At 32.6% G+C, this 17822-nt stretch overlaps 2 protein-coding genes across 2 annotated transcripts; both read left to right on the forward strand.

The window, feature by feature from the left end:
• Positions 1-1296: 1296 nt before the first annotated feature.
• On the forward strand, positions 1297-3345 carry LOC108329682 (NAC transcription factor 47). Its single transcript, XM_017564018.2, has 3 exons — positions 1297-1569; positions 1762-2060; positions 2267-3345. The coding sequence occupies exons 1-3, from the start codon at positions 1407-1409 to the stop codon at positions 2855-2857; spliced, it is 1053 nt and encodes a 350-aa protein (XP_017419507.1). The 5' UTR covers positions 1297-1406; the 3' UTR covers positions 2858-3345.
• Positions 3346-8777: 5432 nt separating this feature from the next.
• On the forward strand, positions 8778-17781 carry LOC108327509 (uncharacterized). Its single transcript, XM_017561205.2, has 4 exons — positions 8778-9337; positions 9472-9715; positions 17328-17405; positions 17653-17781. Exons 1-4 carry the CDS (start codon positions 8778-8780, stop codon positions 17779-17781), a joined length of 1011 nt encoding a protein of 336 aa, XP_017416694.2.
• The last annotated feature ends 41 nt before the right edge of the window (positions 17782-17822 follow it).

The following is a 17822-nucleotide window of genomic DNA, read 5'->3' on the forward strand; positions in this document are numbered from 1 at the left end:
TAGAAACTTTTGATGAACCTTTTGATAATCAAGAAGGTTACACAAGAACAAATCAAAAACTCTTTGGATTAAAAAGTGTTGCAACATAGCATATAGTTACTATTTTGACATATAATTTAAACTCAATAATTCTATAATCTTATATTCGTATAACTTTATTATAATAGAAAAATTGACGTGGGAAAGAAAAAAAAAAGAAACAGTTACTGAATGTATGGAAATTGTACATGGATCAAATAAATTAGAAATAAAAATAAAGGATAGAATATAGAAAATGGAATAAAAGAAGAAGAAAAAGTCCTTAAGTATAAACTAGGAACTTCGTTTAAAGACGATGCTCGTGCCATGCACACTCTTGATTCAACCGAACACAATATTAAAATTAAAAAACGAAAGGAAGTAGAGAAAAAATGATCCCATTCATAGACTCAAGAGCATAAAATAAAACATTGTTGGGTATTCAGTCAAAGTGTCAAAGCCACACGCATGATAATCTTAGCTCCCACCCCAATCCACGACGATGACAACGCCCACTAACATTAAAATATGTTTTTCTCAACAGAATAACATACTATTTTTCTAAAAAATATTCTTCCAAGCTTCATAAGTGGGCCAATACCAACACAAAGACACTAATCACCTTATATTTCCATTGAACAATTCCACGTCCTCTTAACAAAATCTAATTAATTTTAATTTATTCAACAAATAAAATATTAAATATGCTTAACAATAGCATTTACCTTTTATAAAAAAAGTTTAACGATAAATATTTTTTTTACTTGTTATGTTTTAAATTCTGATTTTCGCATTTTCAAGCTGTTTTGAATTGTGGAATCCGTTGAAAGAGAATATTTTCACGAAGAGAAGAAAAAAATATTAGAGAAAAAAGGTAACATTATTCTTGTCAAATTATCCATCAATCACTTTATCTTGTGGGTTTGGCAATGACACGTGTCGTCATCTTATCTGAAGAAAATGACGTCAGTAGCCGCCGCCATTGCACAGAATAATAATCCAAGAGAAAGGACAAAAGGGGTAGTGTTTGCAATTGCATAATATCGCAACGTAATTGGGCCATTATCGAGTGAGAAAGTTTGTCTTGGTAGATGGCTGTTGTTGTGGCTAGCCATCACCAATTCCTCATTTCTTAGCTCACTTTAATGGTCCCCACTTGCAAATTTCTTGAACTCATCTCTTCTTCTCTCGTTCATGCCCCCTTCCCATCTCAACCTAATCTCTTTCCACATGGCGACAAAATCCCACAACCATAAAATCCCCTCTCTTCTCCCCATCCCAAAAATTTCAATCCTCTCTTTCCCTCTTTTGCATGCCTTTTTCAACCACCCTTTAGCCATTTCTCTTCTTTTTCTCTCTTCATTCTCTCCCTCACCAACCCCCACATAATGGGAAGCCCTCAATCCAATTTGCCACCTGGTTTTAGGTTCCACCCAACAGATGAAGAACTCATTCTTCACTACCTTAGTAAAAGGGTTGCATCCATTCCCTTACCCGTTTCCATCATTGCTGAGGTTGATATCTACAAGTTAGATCCATGGGACTTGCCAGGTTTCTCTCTCTTCCACTCCCTTTGTTTTTTGTTGCCAACCATAAACAATCAATAATGCATCACCCCTTTGCCAATCTAGTTTGAATGTGATGAGAAATGTGTTGAGATTAAAGAAAGAGTGAAAATTTTCAATTGGGTATTGTTCAAGTCCACTTATTTATCAGTGTTTGTTTCATGTGGTTTTTCAACAGCAAAGGCAACCTTTGGGGAGAAAGAATGGTACTTTTTCAGTCCCAGAGACCGGAAGTACCCAAACGGTGCAAGGCCAAACAGGGCAGCTGCTTCAGGGTATTGGAAGGCCACTGGCACAGATAAGACCATAGTCACATCATTGCAGGGTGGATCAGTCCAAGAGAACATTGGTGTGAAGAAGGCTTTGGTGTTCTACAAAGGAAGACCCCCAAAGGGTGTCAAGACCAATTGGATCATGCATGAATATCGCCTTGTAGACAACAACAAACCCATTAAGCTCAAAGACTCCTCCATGAGAGTAAGTCCCCTACCAAAATTACTTTCATTACATTTTTTTGTTGATTCTTAATATTGTAGAATGTAAAAAACGAACTATCTTGTTTAATTTACCAGTCAAGCTTGATAATGTGTCATGCATGTAGAGATTCATTGGATCATGTAATGATTTCTTGTTAACAACACGACATGTTGTTGGGTTCTGATATGCATTAACTGTTGTTGCAGTTGGACGATTGGGTGCTGTGTCGGATTTACAAGAAGTCCAAACATGCTCTAACTTCAACAGAGGCAGGAATAGGAGTTGGTGAGGTGGATCAAGCAGAGGAGCAGCAATTCAATGAGACCCTTTTGCCAATCTTAAAATCTCCAATACCTCCTCCTCAGAACACATTGATGTCTCAAAAATCTGTCTCCTTCTCCAACCTGTTGGATGCCATGGACTACTCTGTACTCAGCAGTTTCTTATCTGAGAACCATTCCAACCCACCAGGGATCGGATCAAGTGCAGGCTTCAACACTGAGAATTTGGAACAGCAATCTTCTCCGATGAACAACCCCAACAATAGCTACACGTTTCAGAAGAACACCCAATTGAACCCTTCACTCTCCAACATGGAAAACATGAGGCCAAAGCGCCAATTTTCAAGCATTGATGATGAAACTCTGTACCCATCCAAGAAATACCTGACTTCCTCTTGCAACTTTCCTTCCCACATCAACCCCCAATACGAGAATCCACAATGGAACTACCTCGTCAAACAGTCTTTGCTGAATCAGCGGTTACTGCTTGGTCCTCAGCTTCAATTTCAAGGATAATCCAAACATACCAACAACTTATTAAATCAGAAAAAAACAAAATTGAAATAGAAAAATTACATAGAAGTAAAATATTCAAAAGCTGAGCCCACCAAAGAACACACCAATTTGATCACTAGATAAGAAGGTTTAGTAATTTAGCACATAGATATTGTTATAGCGTTTTTTTTTTTTTTTGGTTTTCTTTTAATTAATTTGTGCTGGAAAACGAAGAATAGAAGGTAGCTTGAAAGGAGTAACAGTTTGGTATAGAATCAAACAAATATTCCATCATTCAAGGGGTGAAGAAACTGTAGAAACAAAATATCCAAGTTTCTATGACAAATCAAAACAATTTGTGTACAGAATGTTTATTTGTACGTGTTTGGATTTGGAGGTTAGCTTTATTATATACTTTGTAGATAAGGTATTGTACTTGATTGTGTTGATATTTCTCATTCTTTTCCTTGAAAGGATAGCTGGCTACGAATTTTCTTTTGTGCTTGGAATTCTATCATTTTCTATTTCAGTGTCTTCAACAGTAGAACTTCATCATTGACTGTTACTATTCACATGCATTATTGAACTCACATTGAACCTCAACCTTAGAACTAAGAAACCCATCAATGAAATAATTAATTAAAAACATGAATTACATTGATTGGTTGAGAAATGAAAACGTGTTGTGTTTATTTTCTATCTAATTTTTTCTAACTCTTTGTTTCATCCATGTTTTTCTTCCTAAATATCTAGTTGAAAATGGGTCCAAATTTTAGATGACAAGTCCAACTTTTTTGGTTCCTTTTCAGAAAAACTCACAGCCAAGTCCACCTTTGCCATACCATAGGATAATTAGGCGTGCGTGACACCATATGGTTAAACTTTTCTTTTGTTTTTATAATAAAAATGTATAAATTTATTGACTTTAGAGCACCCCATATTCTTACTTTATAGATTTTAAAATACACTAGAAATTGTTTGGAGGAGTTGTTTTTTTTTTTTATAAATATTTCTTGAAAAAAAAGAAGAAATGAACCTTTTCAATAAATTAAAATTAGTTTATACATAAATTATTTCATATAATATCTTTAAATCTTCATTCTTAACTTATAAATAAAATTTTATTTTACATTTTTTTAATATATCTTGAAATAAGAAAAATGAAAGAGGGTAATTCGTTTAAAATTGAATTGAATGTAGAAAAAAAAGAATGTGCTTTGGTTGGAAAGTATAATTTACTAAATAATCAATTGTGATTTTTGTAAACATACTCAATTAACTACTATTCCCATCTTTTTGTTTAGATTTTTTTTGTTTTATTTAATGCTATTTTCAAAATTTAAACAACAATAGTATTTTTTTTTGTTATTTATACTCTTTCTCTTCATTCTAATAAACGTAACATAGAAATAAATAAAAAAATTATAAATATATTTTTTCAAATACAAAATCATTTTTCCTTTTGACATAAAAAATAAAAGCTTTAAATAACATTTAAAAAGGAACGGAAATTAACTAACACATTGGGAATTGTCTAATTTATCTACAATAAATAATAACATGAATTAATTTGATGTAACTTAGGCTCTATCCAAAAAAGAATATACACAATCTTGAATTTGTCTTTTATGATATATTTAAGTTTGCATGAAGAATGATCTTTATCTAGTACTATTTCCAACTACTTCCCACGTGTTCATGATTAATTTTCATGATTGTAACTAATAGCCACAACCAAACATAAAGAGCTACCAATACAATGATGGTGTGTTCACCATACTCCACTTATTTTAATATATTTGATTCTTCGATCACCTCTTTGGTCACTACATGCAAAATTATATCTATAAATCAAGTAGCCTCCTTGGTCTTAGTTTTGTTTTTTATTATTTATAGCACAAAAGATATTAAAATAAGAAGATTACAAGTAAGCACCGAATAATGTCATTAAAAACACCGAAAAATATCATTAAAAGCACCGAAAAATGGAAAACCAAAAAATGGATATTTTCTCATGGTCAACGTTGTACCGAGATGAATGTGTGCATGAGTTGGATACAAATCACGTAAATTCATAATTAATTTCAATCTGACTTGACCTAATCAAAATCAACATTTGATAATCGAATTGATTTATCTGTTAAAGTTGGAATTTTTGAACACGTCATCAAGCTTATTGACACATGCAATTCTCTCTATTTGAAATTTAATTTTATCATTATCAGTTCACCATATTTATTTAAATGATATTTTGTTTTACAATTTATGTATATTTAATATTTTTATGTTTTGTTTCAAATAATGAAGCAGGTATTATAGATAGTCAAATGGGTGTCTATAAAAAAAATTAGTTATCAGATTGCAATTAAATTTGTAGTCACTAAGATGAATTTTGCTTTAGTAATTAGTAGTTATTATTTAGTGTCCATGACAGAGGTAAAAGAGAGACACTGACATTTTTTTTATTGATATAAATTATTAACAACCAAATTTATGACAGCATTATCTCTTGTAAAAGAAATTTTTTAATATTTTATTTTAATTACGAGGTAGCAATTAATCTTTTTACCAATATTTATCCGTTAATTTCATCCCTCTCCTAAGGTATTTCTTTGAGAAAGTACTGTTTGCTTCCCAGAGGAATCAGTTTTAGATATTCAGGTGAAAAATCAAGCAAACGCTAAAATGTCTAAAATTTCAAAATACACAAAATGGTATGAAAAGAATAATTCAATGGATTAGTTGTCGTTTACGGCGAAAAGTCTATCCCACCCTCGATATGAACAGGAACCCAATCTAACCTACATTTTTCAAAATCATTTTGAGTTATGAAATTCAGTAACCTAATTGGTAGCCTAAATACGACCTTATTTAAAGGCTCTACATATTACCAAGAAGTCAAGAATTAGTATTATTATTTCTTTTTCCTATTATTGAGGGTTGAGGATTCGTGGTGACATAATCTAGATCAATATTAAAATGCTAAAAGAATAATAGAATTATGAAAATAAGAGAAAAATCATGAATGACAAATTTTTTACAATACAAATAAAGTTGTTACTCTTGATGAAAAATCCAAAATATACATAAAAAGGACAACAAACTAAAAGCTCTATTGGATAGTCTTAAGTATCAAAGTTTTTTCTATTTTAGAGGATGATAATATCCTGTGTTACATCCAACATAGCATTGTGGACTTGTTTACATATTAAATGTTGAAAGTATTATAGGCCGACGTTTATTGTAAAAAATTGACATCATTTGATATAATTTAACGTCAAATTAACGTCTTTTACCGTGATGTTGATTTCGAATTCGTCATTAAAAACCAAAAAATGTCGATGTTATACGATATTTTTGTACTAGTTATATTGTTGTAAAAAATTATTTGGATTAAACACCAATTAGAATATTATGACATTCATCTTGAACATATAACTCTTAAATATGACAATACTAGTGTTATAAACCAAACTAGAAACCCAATAATATATTCTAGAAGAAAGCATATAAACGTTAAACAATATTTTATTAGAAATCATGTAACAAAGAGGAGTTACTAAGTTAATTAGTTCACATATTCACCAAACCTTTAGCTAAGGAAAAATTTTATATCATTAAAAGTGAGTTAGACGTACTATAATTATATGCACAACTTAAAAATTTGCAATATTTATGTTTCTAGATGTATTAATTGATTATATTAGTTGTTTAATTAATTAGTTATGTATTTGGTTTACTTATAAATGTTTACGTGATAATCTATTATCTTGATTATCTTGATGCTTAATCGGATTAAAAATTCTTATTATCTGATATTCGCTTTTTGTGAAAGGTTATATATATCTTAATAGTTTAAAATTCCGCATAACGCGATCTGTTTTACTCTGATTGATTTTTCGTTACTTTGTTTACTTTTTTTTTTTATGTGACTGTTGTGATTTGATGTTCTCTATTTCCTTGCTGCCCTTTGAAAATGTCACACCTACACTCTACATAACATTGACAAAAATTAAATTCATTTCAAATTTTGAAATTGGAAAATATTTTTTTGTTTTTTTTGTTGAAACATCTCTTTACCCAAGTTTCCCTCTCGTACACTCTGTTTCACGAACCAAACCCACAACCTCCACATTTCCCTTTCTTTTAAAAACACAACCCTAAAACTCTCAATAAACCACCATTGTCTCTGCTATTTTTATCCAAATGAGTAAAAATATCTTCTTCGAGACCTAAACATGTAAAAAGAATGGCTACCAAGCAAACTCGTGAAGCAACCGTAGAAGGTTGGATGAGTGATGAAGATAGGTATCAAAACTACAACATTTACAGGTAAATGTATAATATTATCAATCACAAGTATATGGATCTCCAGTTTTATTGAAATGATGGATTTCTCTTCTAAGATCTACTGACCTTTTAAGGGTTAGACAACTTTCTTCAAATGACTAGTCCCTCGTATCCTGACTTAGTTAAAGTTTTATATGCGAATGCTAGAGTAGAAGATGGAATTATTGTATCAAGAGTGAGAGGGATAGATTTGGTCCTGAGTAATGATGTATGGACTTCTATTGCTGGTTTTGGGTTAGGCGGGATGAAATCTCACAAGGGTTTTCCAAGAGTAAACATATTAGGAATTTTTCAGGCATGCCTTAGATGTCAGGGAAACCTAGAGATTATAATAATCTGTTTAAGACAGGTAGTATTGATTATTTTAATCGAACCATTACAAATTTGTTTATTCTTTATCTTTCTTACTCTATTCTTTTGATCTTGATAGATTAAAAAGGCTCAATGCTAAGCATTTCAAATGTATCTTATTAATTGATTGTAAAAACTGATTTTAAAATTTTAAGGCATATGAAAACATAGAATGTGGTCTGTTAAATTTGGGACGTGTAGTTACTTATTGTTAAAGGTTGATGTAGACACTTGAATAATGTAATTTATCTTTTTCTTTCCAACATTATTTCATTATTTAGTTAAATGTTTTTAATTTGTTCTTAAAACTTGCTTTGATTTTGATCCTTTGATTTTTAATTTTGATCCTATAGTGTAGTATTCCTTTGATTTTGATCCTGATCCATTTGGTATGGTCATTAGGGACTTGGTATTGAGATTCTGCTTCATGCTTTGCAAGTTCAATTAGGACTCCTTTAACAAGGTTGTTATCATTTACGAACATCATAAAGTGGTTTGAAATAAAATTGTGAAAGAGTTCTATATTTTTACTTTTCTACGTACTATTATTGTTTTACAAGATTTAAAGCTGACTAAACTATTTGGATAAATTCAATGGTATATAGTGTTATAATATATTAATATTATATTATTGTAAAAGTTAATGTGTGGTTTAAAAACATTAAATTGTGAGTTTTAATGTTTGGAATGTTGGGTGGCAACGTTCATTTTCTTTCAATGTGCAAATTTGTTTTAATTAAATCATTTATGGTTTTTTAATTTGTTTTATTTTCTTGATTCTTTCTAGTTTTATAAATAGGGAGTTCCTCCTCCATTTTAACACACACCAAATTCATTCTTTTTCATTCTTCTCTTTTCTGAATTTTATTCTCTAGCTCTTACTCTATTCTAAAATTAGTCTGGGTTATTCTTATATTCTGTTTAGAGTTCCTTGCTAGTTCTGAGATCCTCAGAAATTCTGAGAAGTTCCTGTTGTATCCTGGGGGACTTGCGCAATACACCGCGGATAAGTCCTTAAGGACAGTGACTCTACACGCCTCAGAAAATACTATTTTGTCAGCTTTTACAACAATCTTAAGGACTTATGGCTGACATCAACAACATGCCTTCAGAGAGCCAAACCATTGCTTCCGGAACCCCGACGGTCTTCGCAAAATCTCTTCCGAACGTGTCAAAAATCGATATTTTCTCTGGACAGAACTTCTGACGCTGGCAAGAACGCGTTTCCACCCTTTTAGACATGTATGGAGTTGTTGCTGCTCTTTCATCTCCGAAGCCCGACTCCACTATTCCTTCAAACTCAAAACTAGTTGAGGAGTGGACTTACGCGAACAAGGTATGCCGACACACTCTGCTTAGTGCACTTTCTAATGATTTGTTCGATGTGTACTGTTCCTACAAGGAAGCAAAGGACATTTGGGACTCGTTGATTCTCAAATACACTACCGAAGATGTCGTCAGACAAAGATTCGTCATAGGAAATTACTATCGTTGGGAAATGATTGAAGACAAGGACATAAAAACTCAAATCAATGAATACCACAAGTTGCTCGAAGACATCAAAGCAGAAAACATTCTACTACCGGATGAATTTGTTTCAGAACTCCTGATTGAGAAATTGCCGCCATCCTGGACAGATTACAAACAACAGTTGAAACACAGACACAAGCAAATGTCTCTACCAGAACTCATTACACACATAATAATTGAAGATACCAACAGGAAGGAGTCTGCTACTACAAGAGCCAAAGCTTTATCTGCGAAAGCAAATATGGTAGAAGTAAAACCTGCTCCAAAAAGGTACGAATACAAACCTGATCACAAAAAGAAAAATAATTTTCTTAAATCTCGTCCCCATGAATCTAAACCCACCTTTAAAAGAAAGGAAATTGCTTCGTATGTGGGAAGCCAGACCATCATGCACCATAGTGCAGGCGTAGAGCGAGAAACGACAATCCTCCTAGGGCCAATATAGCCGAAGGAGATGACATTATTGTTGCGGTTGTTTCTCAAGTGAATCTGATGACCAATGTGAGCAAGTGGGTAGTAGACTCTGGTGCTACTAGGCATATCTGTGCAAACAGAAGTGCTTTTACCACTTACACTAGTGTAGGGGATGGAGAAGAACACGTCTACCTCGGTGATTCCAAGACCACTCCTGTTCTGGGAAAAGGAAAAGTTCTTCTCAAACTCACATCTAGAAAGACTCTGGCCTTGAGTGATGTGCTACATGTGCCATCAATCAGAGTTAATTTAATCTTTGTAGCACTATTGGGAAAGGTGGGGGTTAAAGTGTCATTTGAGTCTGACAAGATCATCATGACAAAAAATAATGTGTTCGTGGGGAAGGGATATTGTGATCAAGGACTCTTCATTCTAAATGTTTCTGAAAATATTAATGAATCAAGTTCTTCTGCTTATAATGTTGACTCGTATGATATATGGCATGCTAGATTAAGACATGTGAATTCCTCGTATGTTTTGAAATTACAACGACCAGGATTGATTAAAATGCATGATAAACAGAGTAGAAAATGTGATATATGTGTAGAATCTAAATTAACAAAGAAAACATGTTTTTCTGTAGAACGCCAAACTGAGCTATTAGGGTTAATTCATACTGATCTAACTGATATGAAACAAACCATGTCTAGAGGAGGTAAAAATTATTTTGTGACCTTTATAGATGATTATTCTAGATATACCAAAGTTTACTTAATCAAACATAAAGATGAAGCCTTTGATGTATTTTTAACCTATAAGGCAGAAGTAGAAAATCAGTTGAATAAGAAAATTAAAAGGATTAGATTAGATAGAGGTGGTGAGTATGTGCTTTTTAATGACTATTGTGTTAAAGAAGGAATTATCCATGAAGTGACCCCACCATATTCACTTGAGTCTAATGGAGTAGTTGAGAGGAAAAATAGAACCCTTAAGGAAATGATGAATGTTATGCTTGTTAGTTCTGGTGCACCTGATAACCTTTGGGAGAAGCCTTACTTACTGCATGTTTTTTACAAAATAGAATACCCCATAATAAAACCGGTAAAACTCCTTATGAGTTGTGGAAAGGTTACCAACCTAACCTTAAATATTTAAGGGTGTGGGGGTGCTTAGCTAAGGTGATGTTACCTGATCCTAAGAAAAGGAAAATAGGATCTAAAACCTCTGATTGTATGTTCTTAGGTTATGCTGAACATAGTGCTGTCTATAGGTTTCTAGTTGTTAAAAGTAACATACTTGAGAGAAATTCTATAATAGAGACAAAAAATGCTGAATTTTTTGAACACGTGTTTCCCTTAAAGGTTAGTGAGATGTCTCAACATGTTGATGATAATGATAATAGTAATACCATAAATAATGATTTGAGAAGAAGCAAAAGGCAGAGAAAGGAAACTTCCTTTGGAGATGACTTTTATACTTATCTTGTTGATAATGATCCAATAAGCTTTATAGAAGCTACTAGTGCTCCTGATGCAAAATAGTGGGATAAGGCCATTAGGACTGAAATTGAATCAATTCAGAAAAATAATACTTGGACATTAGTAGATTTGCCTAAAGGAGCAAAACCCATTGGTTGTAAGTGGATCTTTAAGAAAAAGTATCACCCTCATGGATCCATAGAGAAATATAAGGCAAGATTAGTAGCAAAAGGTTTTACTCAAAAACCCAACATAGATTACTTTGATACTTTTGCTCCAGTGACTAGGATTTCCTCTATTCGAGTGTTGTTAGCCCTAGCAGCTATTCATAAACTAGTGATACATCAGATGGATGTTAAAACAGCCTTTTTGAATGGTGATTTAGAGGAGGAAATTTATATGACTCAACCTGAAGGGTGTGTTGTACCTGGTCAAGAGGATAAAGTATGCAAACTCTTAAAATCCTTATATGGGTTGAAACAAGAACCAAAACAATGGCATGAAAAACTTGATAATGTGTTGCTTTGTGATGGGTTTTCACCTAATGATGCTGATAAATGTGTGTACTCTAAGTTCAAAAATGATGATTGTGTCATTATATGCTTGTATGTGGATGACATGTTAATCTTTGGTACATGCAATGAGATTGTCGTTAGAACTAAATTGTTTCTAGGATCAAAATTTGAAATGAAAGACATGGGTGAAGCCAATGTGATTTTAGGTATTAGAATCATAAGGAAGGGAGATAGTATATTACTATCTCAAGAACAATACATTGAGAAACTTCTTAAGAAGTTTGCGTTTTATGACTTAAAACCAGTGAGTACCCCTTATGATGCTAACTCTAAATTAATGAAAAATAGAGGAGAATCATTATTTCAGCCTCAGTATGCCCAGATAATTGGGAGTTTACTGCACTTGATGAGCTTTTCTAGACCTGATATTGCTTATGCGGTAGGTAGACTAAGTAGGTACACTCAATGTCCAAATCAGGAACATTGGGATGCACTTGCTAGGCTTATGAGATATTTAAGAGGTTCAATGGATTATGCCATTGAATATAGTGGATTTCCCGCTGTACTAGAAGGGTACACTGATGCTAACCGGATCTCTGATTCAGATGAGACAAAATCTACTAGTGGTTATGTATTCACACTTGGGGGTGGTACGATTACATGGAGATAAGTCAAACAAACAATTATTGCAAGATCAACAATGGAATCTGAGTTTGTGGCTCTTGAGATGGCTGGTAGTGAGGCTGAGTGGTTGAAAAACTTCTTAGCAAACATTCCACTAGGAATGAAACCAACCCCATCTGTGTCAATACACTGTGATTGTCAAATCGGCAATAGCTATAGCTAAAAACAAAAATTACAATGGAAAGAATAGACATATTCAATTAAGACACAATTTGGTGAAGCAGCTGCTAAAGAGTGGAACTATTTCCATTGATTATGTGAAGTCAGAACGAAATTTAGCAGATCCTCTGACAAAACCCATGGGAAGACAAATGATATTAGAAACATCAAGGGGAATGGGACTTAAGCCGCTTGCAAACAAACAAGTGATGGTAACCTAACCTTTGTGATTGGAGATCCCATGAATAAGGTTCATATGGGTAAAAACAAGTTACTTGTTGGTTCTGATAGCACTAAATTGATTTTAATCAATTATGTCCCTTCCTATGGTGTGTGTGTGAAAGTGCTAGAGACTGCATTATTGAGAGGTTAAACTTTGTCATTAAAATTATATACGGTGATAGAATTTTGTCTTAAACAAAGTTTTAATGATTTTCATATCCCTTATGGGTGGTGTATGATTTGTAGCATACACTTGATGAAATCACCTATATGAGTGTCAAGTGGGGCCGCTTGCATGAGATCTTGGCATGATCTCTAGAGCATTCATGAATACCGGGCACGCGCATGGCCTAGTAAGCGCAACACAGCGATAACAGCAAGGATTGTGGGGGTGTATTGTGATTGATAAACCTCTAACACACGTCAAATGTCTTTGGTTCATATAGCTTGTATACCAACTACATTGTGTGTTAAGTTTCTAAATCTAAGACTGGTTCTTATAGCTTGCTATACCAGCTCTGATGCATTACATCCTATGATACCCAGAATAAAAGTTTCTTATTTTTCTTTTAGTGTTTGAATTTTTTGAGTCAAAGACTATTTTCTTTCAACTTCTTTTGCAATATGTAGGGGATTGTTATAATATATTAATATTATATTATTGCAAAAGTTAATGTGTGGTTTGAAAACATTAAATTGTGAGCTTTAATGTTTGGAACGTTGGGTAGCAACGTTCATTTTCTTTCAACGTGCAAATTTGTTTTAATTAAATCATTTATGGTTTTTTAATTTCTTTTATTTTCTTGATTCTTTCTAGCTCTATAAATAGGGAGTTTCTCCTCCATTTCAAGACACACCAAATTCATTCTTTCTCATTCTTCTCTTTTCTGAATTTTATTCTTTAGCTCTTTCTCTCTTCTAAAATTAGTCTGGGTTATTCTTATACTATGTTTAGAGTTCCTTGCTAGTTCTGAGATCCTCAGAAATTCTGAGAAGTTCTTGTTGTATCCTGGGGGACTTGCGCAATACACCGCGGATAAGTCCTTAAGGACAGTGACTCTACACGCCTCAAGAAATACTATTTTGTCAGCTTTTACAACATATAGGAATTTCTAGTCATAAATTAGTTGTCTTAAGTATATTTACATTAGTTAACTACTTCATGGATTCTTTCAATAGAAAGAGATTATCTCCATAATTTATAGAAGAAAACATTTAGGGATGGGATGTAACAGTGCAAGGTCTCCTACTAATGATTACTCTATTTGATAGACAAAGAATACGAATAATAATATCACGCATATAATCAATATTAACAAACTTCTTGTAAATTTTGTTGAACCATATTGATTAAGTTGATTTTTCTGTCATTTGTTTTAGTTTTTTTAATACTTTATTTCTCTACAATGTGGCCAAAGCCATCTGAAAATCATTTTAGAGACATTACTAAAACATTTGTAGCATTGTTATATAACCATGGATTGATCAAGATTTAATACAATTTCATATGTGAATATAAAAATGGAGCAAGATGGAATTCTTCTTCAAAGCAAACATGATGTTATACAAGCTCTTATTTCACTCCTAATTTCAAAAGAACTTTTAAAATATAATTTTATAAGTTAAAGATCAATCATAAGTTAGAAAAAATAAATGTTCTTCATAATATAATTTTCGGTTGTCACCTTCTCCGATCGATTGTACTCTTGACCGGAGGGGGAGGTACCTGCAAAAGGCACTCTGACATTCAAGTTAGGAGCAGTTTTATGAGCTGTTTATCACAATTTAGTATTTAAGTTCTGATCGTACGCAAGTAGAACTTAGTGAAGTCTAAGTTGAACGTACCTGGCCTTTAACACCTTTAGTAAATAAAAACAACCTTTCCTGAAGATCCGATTAGTTACTCATAAACGGCTTTATCAATATCTTAACCGCTTATCAACATCTTCAGATTTTCAATCAGATATTCTTGATTATTTTATTCTCTTTTGATTATTTTATCTTCTGCTGGACTATTGGCCCAAGAGTACCTTAAGTGATGGCCCAATAATGGCCCAATACTATTTAACGCGGTTGACTTTAGTTGATGCAGTTGATGATGGTCTGGTTGACCATTGTTGTGGTGATGACCAAACGGCTTGTGATATTAATTGTTCGGTATACACTATATCTGATACAATAATGATTCACAAAGTCTATAAATATCAAGTTATTTTCCATTTAAAGTGAAAAAAATAATTTATTAACAAATATTGAATGAATAACTCATCATATTAACCCATCGAAGACTTTAAGACTTTAGAGAATAAAAATGTTTTGTCATTAACAAAACATAAACACTTTATTAATAATATATCTTTTAGAATTTGATCTTGAGTCATTTTAATCTTAAAAATTATTTCACAATGAGATTTTATTTTTACGTTTATATGTTTTATTTTCATGTTGTAGTTAATTTTATATTGATTATATAGTTAATTAATTTGAGATAGATTCAATATCTTGAAATCATACGAAAACACTAAAGGGTTGAATAGTGTTTTAAAACTTTTTCACAAAACATTGTTTAATGGATTTGTAAGAAATATATGATTCAAATAAGATGTTTAGATGATGGTAATTATATTGATTTAGTTAAATTGATCTCACATTTAGTCTCAGTTATTTAATGTGAGAATAAGTTTCAATAACAAAGACAAGTTTGTATAAAGCAACATACAATTACAAACTCAAATACAATAATCATCTCTCGAACATCTTCAAGATGACATCAACCTTAATCTACTCTTGACCCCAAAAGAGGATATATGTCTTTTCAACTCTTGATCAACAACCATAAAACAATGTTGAAACATTTTAGCAAAATCAAATAAAAAAGAGTTTGTATATTGTCGATTTCATCAATTGTATTTCACTCAAGTACTTCTATTAGAGTAGACATATTATGTTTTTTTTTTGTTACTTTTTTGTATTGGGAAAAGGAATCCTCTTTGAGGAGAATTTTCATTTATTTTCTCAAAGAGAAACATTTATTTATGTCATGATTGTATGTTATATGAAACTAACATCACATGTTGTATTTAAAAGTTAGTTGTTTGTTTGCTTTCATTGAAAAATGTAACTGGTGGTATTGATGTACTTCAAAATCTCCTTATTCAATTTGTTAAGGAGATTAGTCTTTGATTATTAAACAATTAGTATCATCGATCATATGACTTCTAGTAAGAATGATCTCTTTTTTCGCTACCCTAGTCACTCTTACAATGTTGAGAAGAAATCTTATGAGTTTGTGCACTTTTGTTCTTGCTCCTTGACTTTTATGTGAGTCATTACTTGTTTTGCCTCAAGTTGGAAAGTAACTTGAGAGAAAAAATTTATCATGATATCTACCTTAGAATTCAATAAATGGATTTTCTCATAATCCTTTCACAAAGGCATCAACCAACACTTTCTCATTGAGTTATGAAATTTTGATAAAAGATCATATTAGGTATTAATTAAAAGGTTCATATTGTTATTATTTCACATTAAACAAGTTTCTTATTTTATAATCATAAGGCTTGACCTTATTCATGACAAACTAAGTCAAAAAAATCTTTTAAAGAAAATATTAAACTATTTTGAAGCAATCTAATTATGTATCAAATAATGTGTCAGAAAAAACATCTTACACCACGCAACATCCATCCTATTGGATAAATCAACATTTGGACACTAACTAATGTTGTAGTCAAAAGTCGTTAGGAGACTTTAGACCAAAGCACTTATAAATGAGTTCTTTTTCTCATTTATGAAAGTCGATTGGCAAGGTCTATGCAACATCACTTAGGCCTTGTTCACTTGAATGGATTTGGAGGAACCTGATTGAGGGGATTTGATAGGATTTGAAGGTAAATTTTTGTTGTTGTTTATTTGAGTGGATTTGGAGGTAAATGAGAGTGGATTTGGAAGTAAAGTTTGTGAGAATTAGTGTAGGATTTGATTGACATGACAGATTAAAAAAATTTACTTCGAAATCCACACTCATTTACCTCCAAATTCACTCAAATAAACAACAAAAAAATTTACCTTCAAATCCTCTCAAATCCCCTCAATCACTCTTCTTCAAATCCATTCAAGTGAACAAAGCCTTAAGCTTTGCCTTTGATTAGTTTCAGTTGCGGAAGATGGTAATATACGATTAAGACCTAATTAAATTGGCTTATTATATGCATTCATGGGTTGGGTCTGATGTTATAAAGCCCAATATACCTATGACTGCTTATACATCACAGGGTGTTGCTCCCTCCACCACCACACCATGCTTCCTCCACCTCCCCAAATTCTTTTAATTTCAATTCTGTCCTTAGGTTATAACTTTTTTACTTTTACCATTTAGGATTTTTTTAATTAATTTGAAAACCCTATTTCTCCTCATTTTTTGCTCCGCGCGCCCCACCCATCTTTCACACGGATTCCTCTCTTCTCCATTTTCGTTTCACTTCATCTCATTTCTTCTTCCTTTCCTTTCTTTTTCCTTCATTTGTCTCTTAGTCATTTTCCTTTTGGGTTTCATTGCTTCCATTATTGTTGATCTCTGGTGTGGAGGAGCGTCGAGGAGCGTGGATCCAGATTTCGTTTGGTTTGTTTTTTTCTTCATCCAGGTTGGTTTTCTTCAGCATTCTTTTGTAGCCTTGTTTTGTAGTTTAATTTATGGTGTATTATTACTTTTTGGCTTTGGATCTGTGCTATTTTGTCGTTGCTTGTCCATTATCTTTCTGCTGGTTGTATTGTTGGCCGCTTGAACAGAGCCAAAATGGATGTGAGATATCCGTTTGGCCTTCAATAGACGTATCAGGAACCAATGTTCTGTCTTATGTCAATATGGTATGTGCAAGTCTTCGGTATTCAATTCCCAAGTTAATTGTCTATTGTCAAGTGCGGGAAGCCAAACAAGACCTTCTCGATCACTTCTTCACTTAACTAGGCAAAATTGAGGTGAGAATTAATCGGTGTTTCCTATTTCTGTTGTATGTTTTTATTGTCATTTTATCTGACATTTTTTTTAATATTTGGCTGATTTTCCTTTCCTAATAAATTAAACACTAACAGTCTGCATAAATCTTGTTGGCAGTCCAAGTGTCTGTCCTCATTGCTCAATGACGATCCTGCAATAATGGAAAGACGAAGTGCCCTTGCAAAGAGGCTTGAGTTATATCGGAGTGCACAAGCTGAGATCGATGCAGTTGCATGGTCTAAATAGATTTAAATGTGTATGTTGTATCATTGCCATATTTAATAGGT

Source organism: Vigna angularis, chromosome 2 (assembly GCF_016808095.1).
Source record: "Vigna angularis cultivar LongXiaoDou No.4 chromosome 2, ASM1680809v1, whole genome shotgun sequence".
NCBI lineage: Eukaryota > Viridiplantae > Streptophyta > Magnoliopsida > Fabales > Fabaceae > Vigna > Vigna angularis.

What these genes read in the sequence shown, in the direction of transcription:
- LOC108329682 (XM_017564018.2), top strand. Translation starts at nt 1,407, where the DNA reads ATGGGAAGCCCTCAATCCAATTTGCCACCTGGTTTTAGGTTCCACCCA. An exon ending in AGATCCATGGGACTTGCCAG is followed by an intron (nt 1,570 to 1,761) that starts GTTTCTCTCTCT and finishes GTTTTTCAACAG; the next exon opens with CAAAGGCAACCTTTGGGGAG. An exon ending in TCAAAGACTCCTCCATGAGA is followed by an intron (nt 2,061 to 2,266) that starts GTAAGTCCCCTA and finishes CTGTTGTTGCAG; the next exon opens with TTGGACGATTGGGTGCTGTG.
- LOC108327509 (XM_017561205.2), top strand. Translation starts at nt 8,778, where the DNA reads ATGTATGGAGTTGTTGCTGCTCTTTCATCTCCGAAGCCCGACTCCACT. An exon ending in CTGTTCTGGGAAAAGGAAAA is followed by an intron (nt 9,716 to 17,327) that starts GTTCTTCTCAAA and finishes CCGCTTGAACAG; the next exon opens with AGCCAAAATGGATGTGAGAT. An exon ending in TTCTGTCTTATGTCAATATG is followed by an intron (nt 17,406 to 17,652) that starts GTATGTGCAAGT and finishes TCTTGTTGGCAG; the next exon opens with TCCAAGTGTCTGTCCTCATT.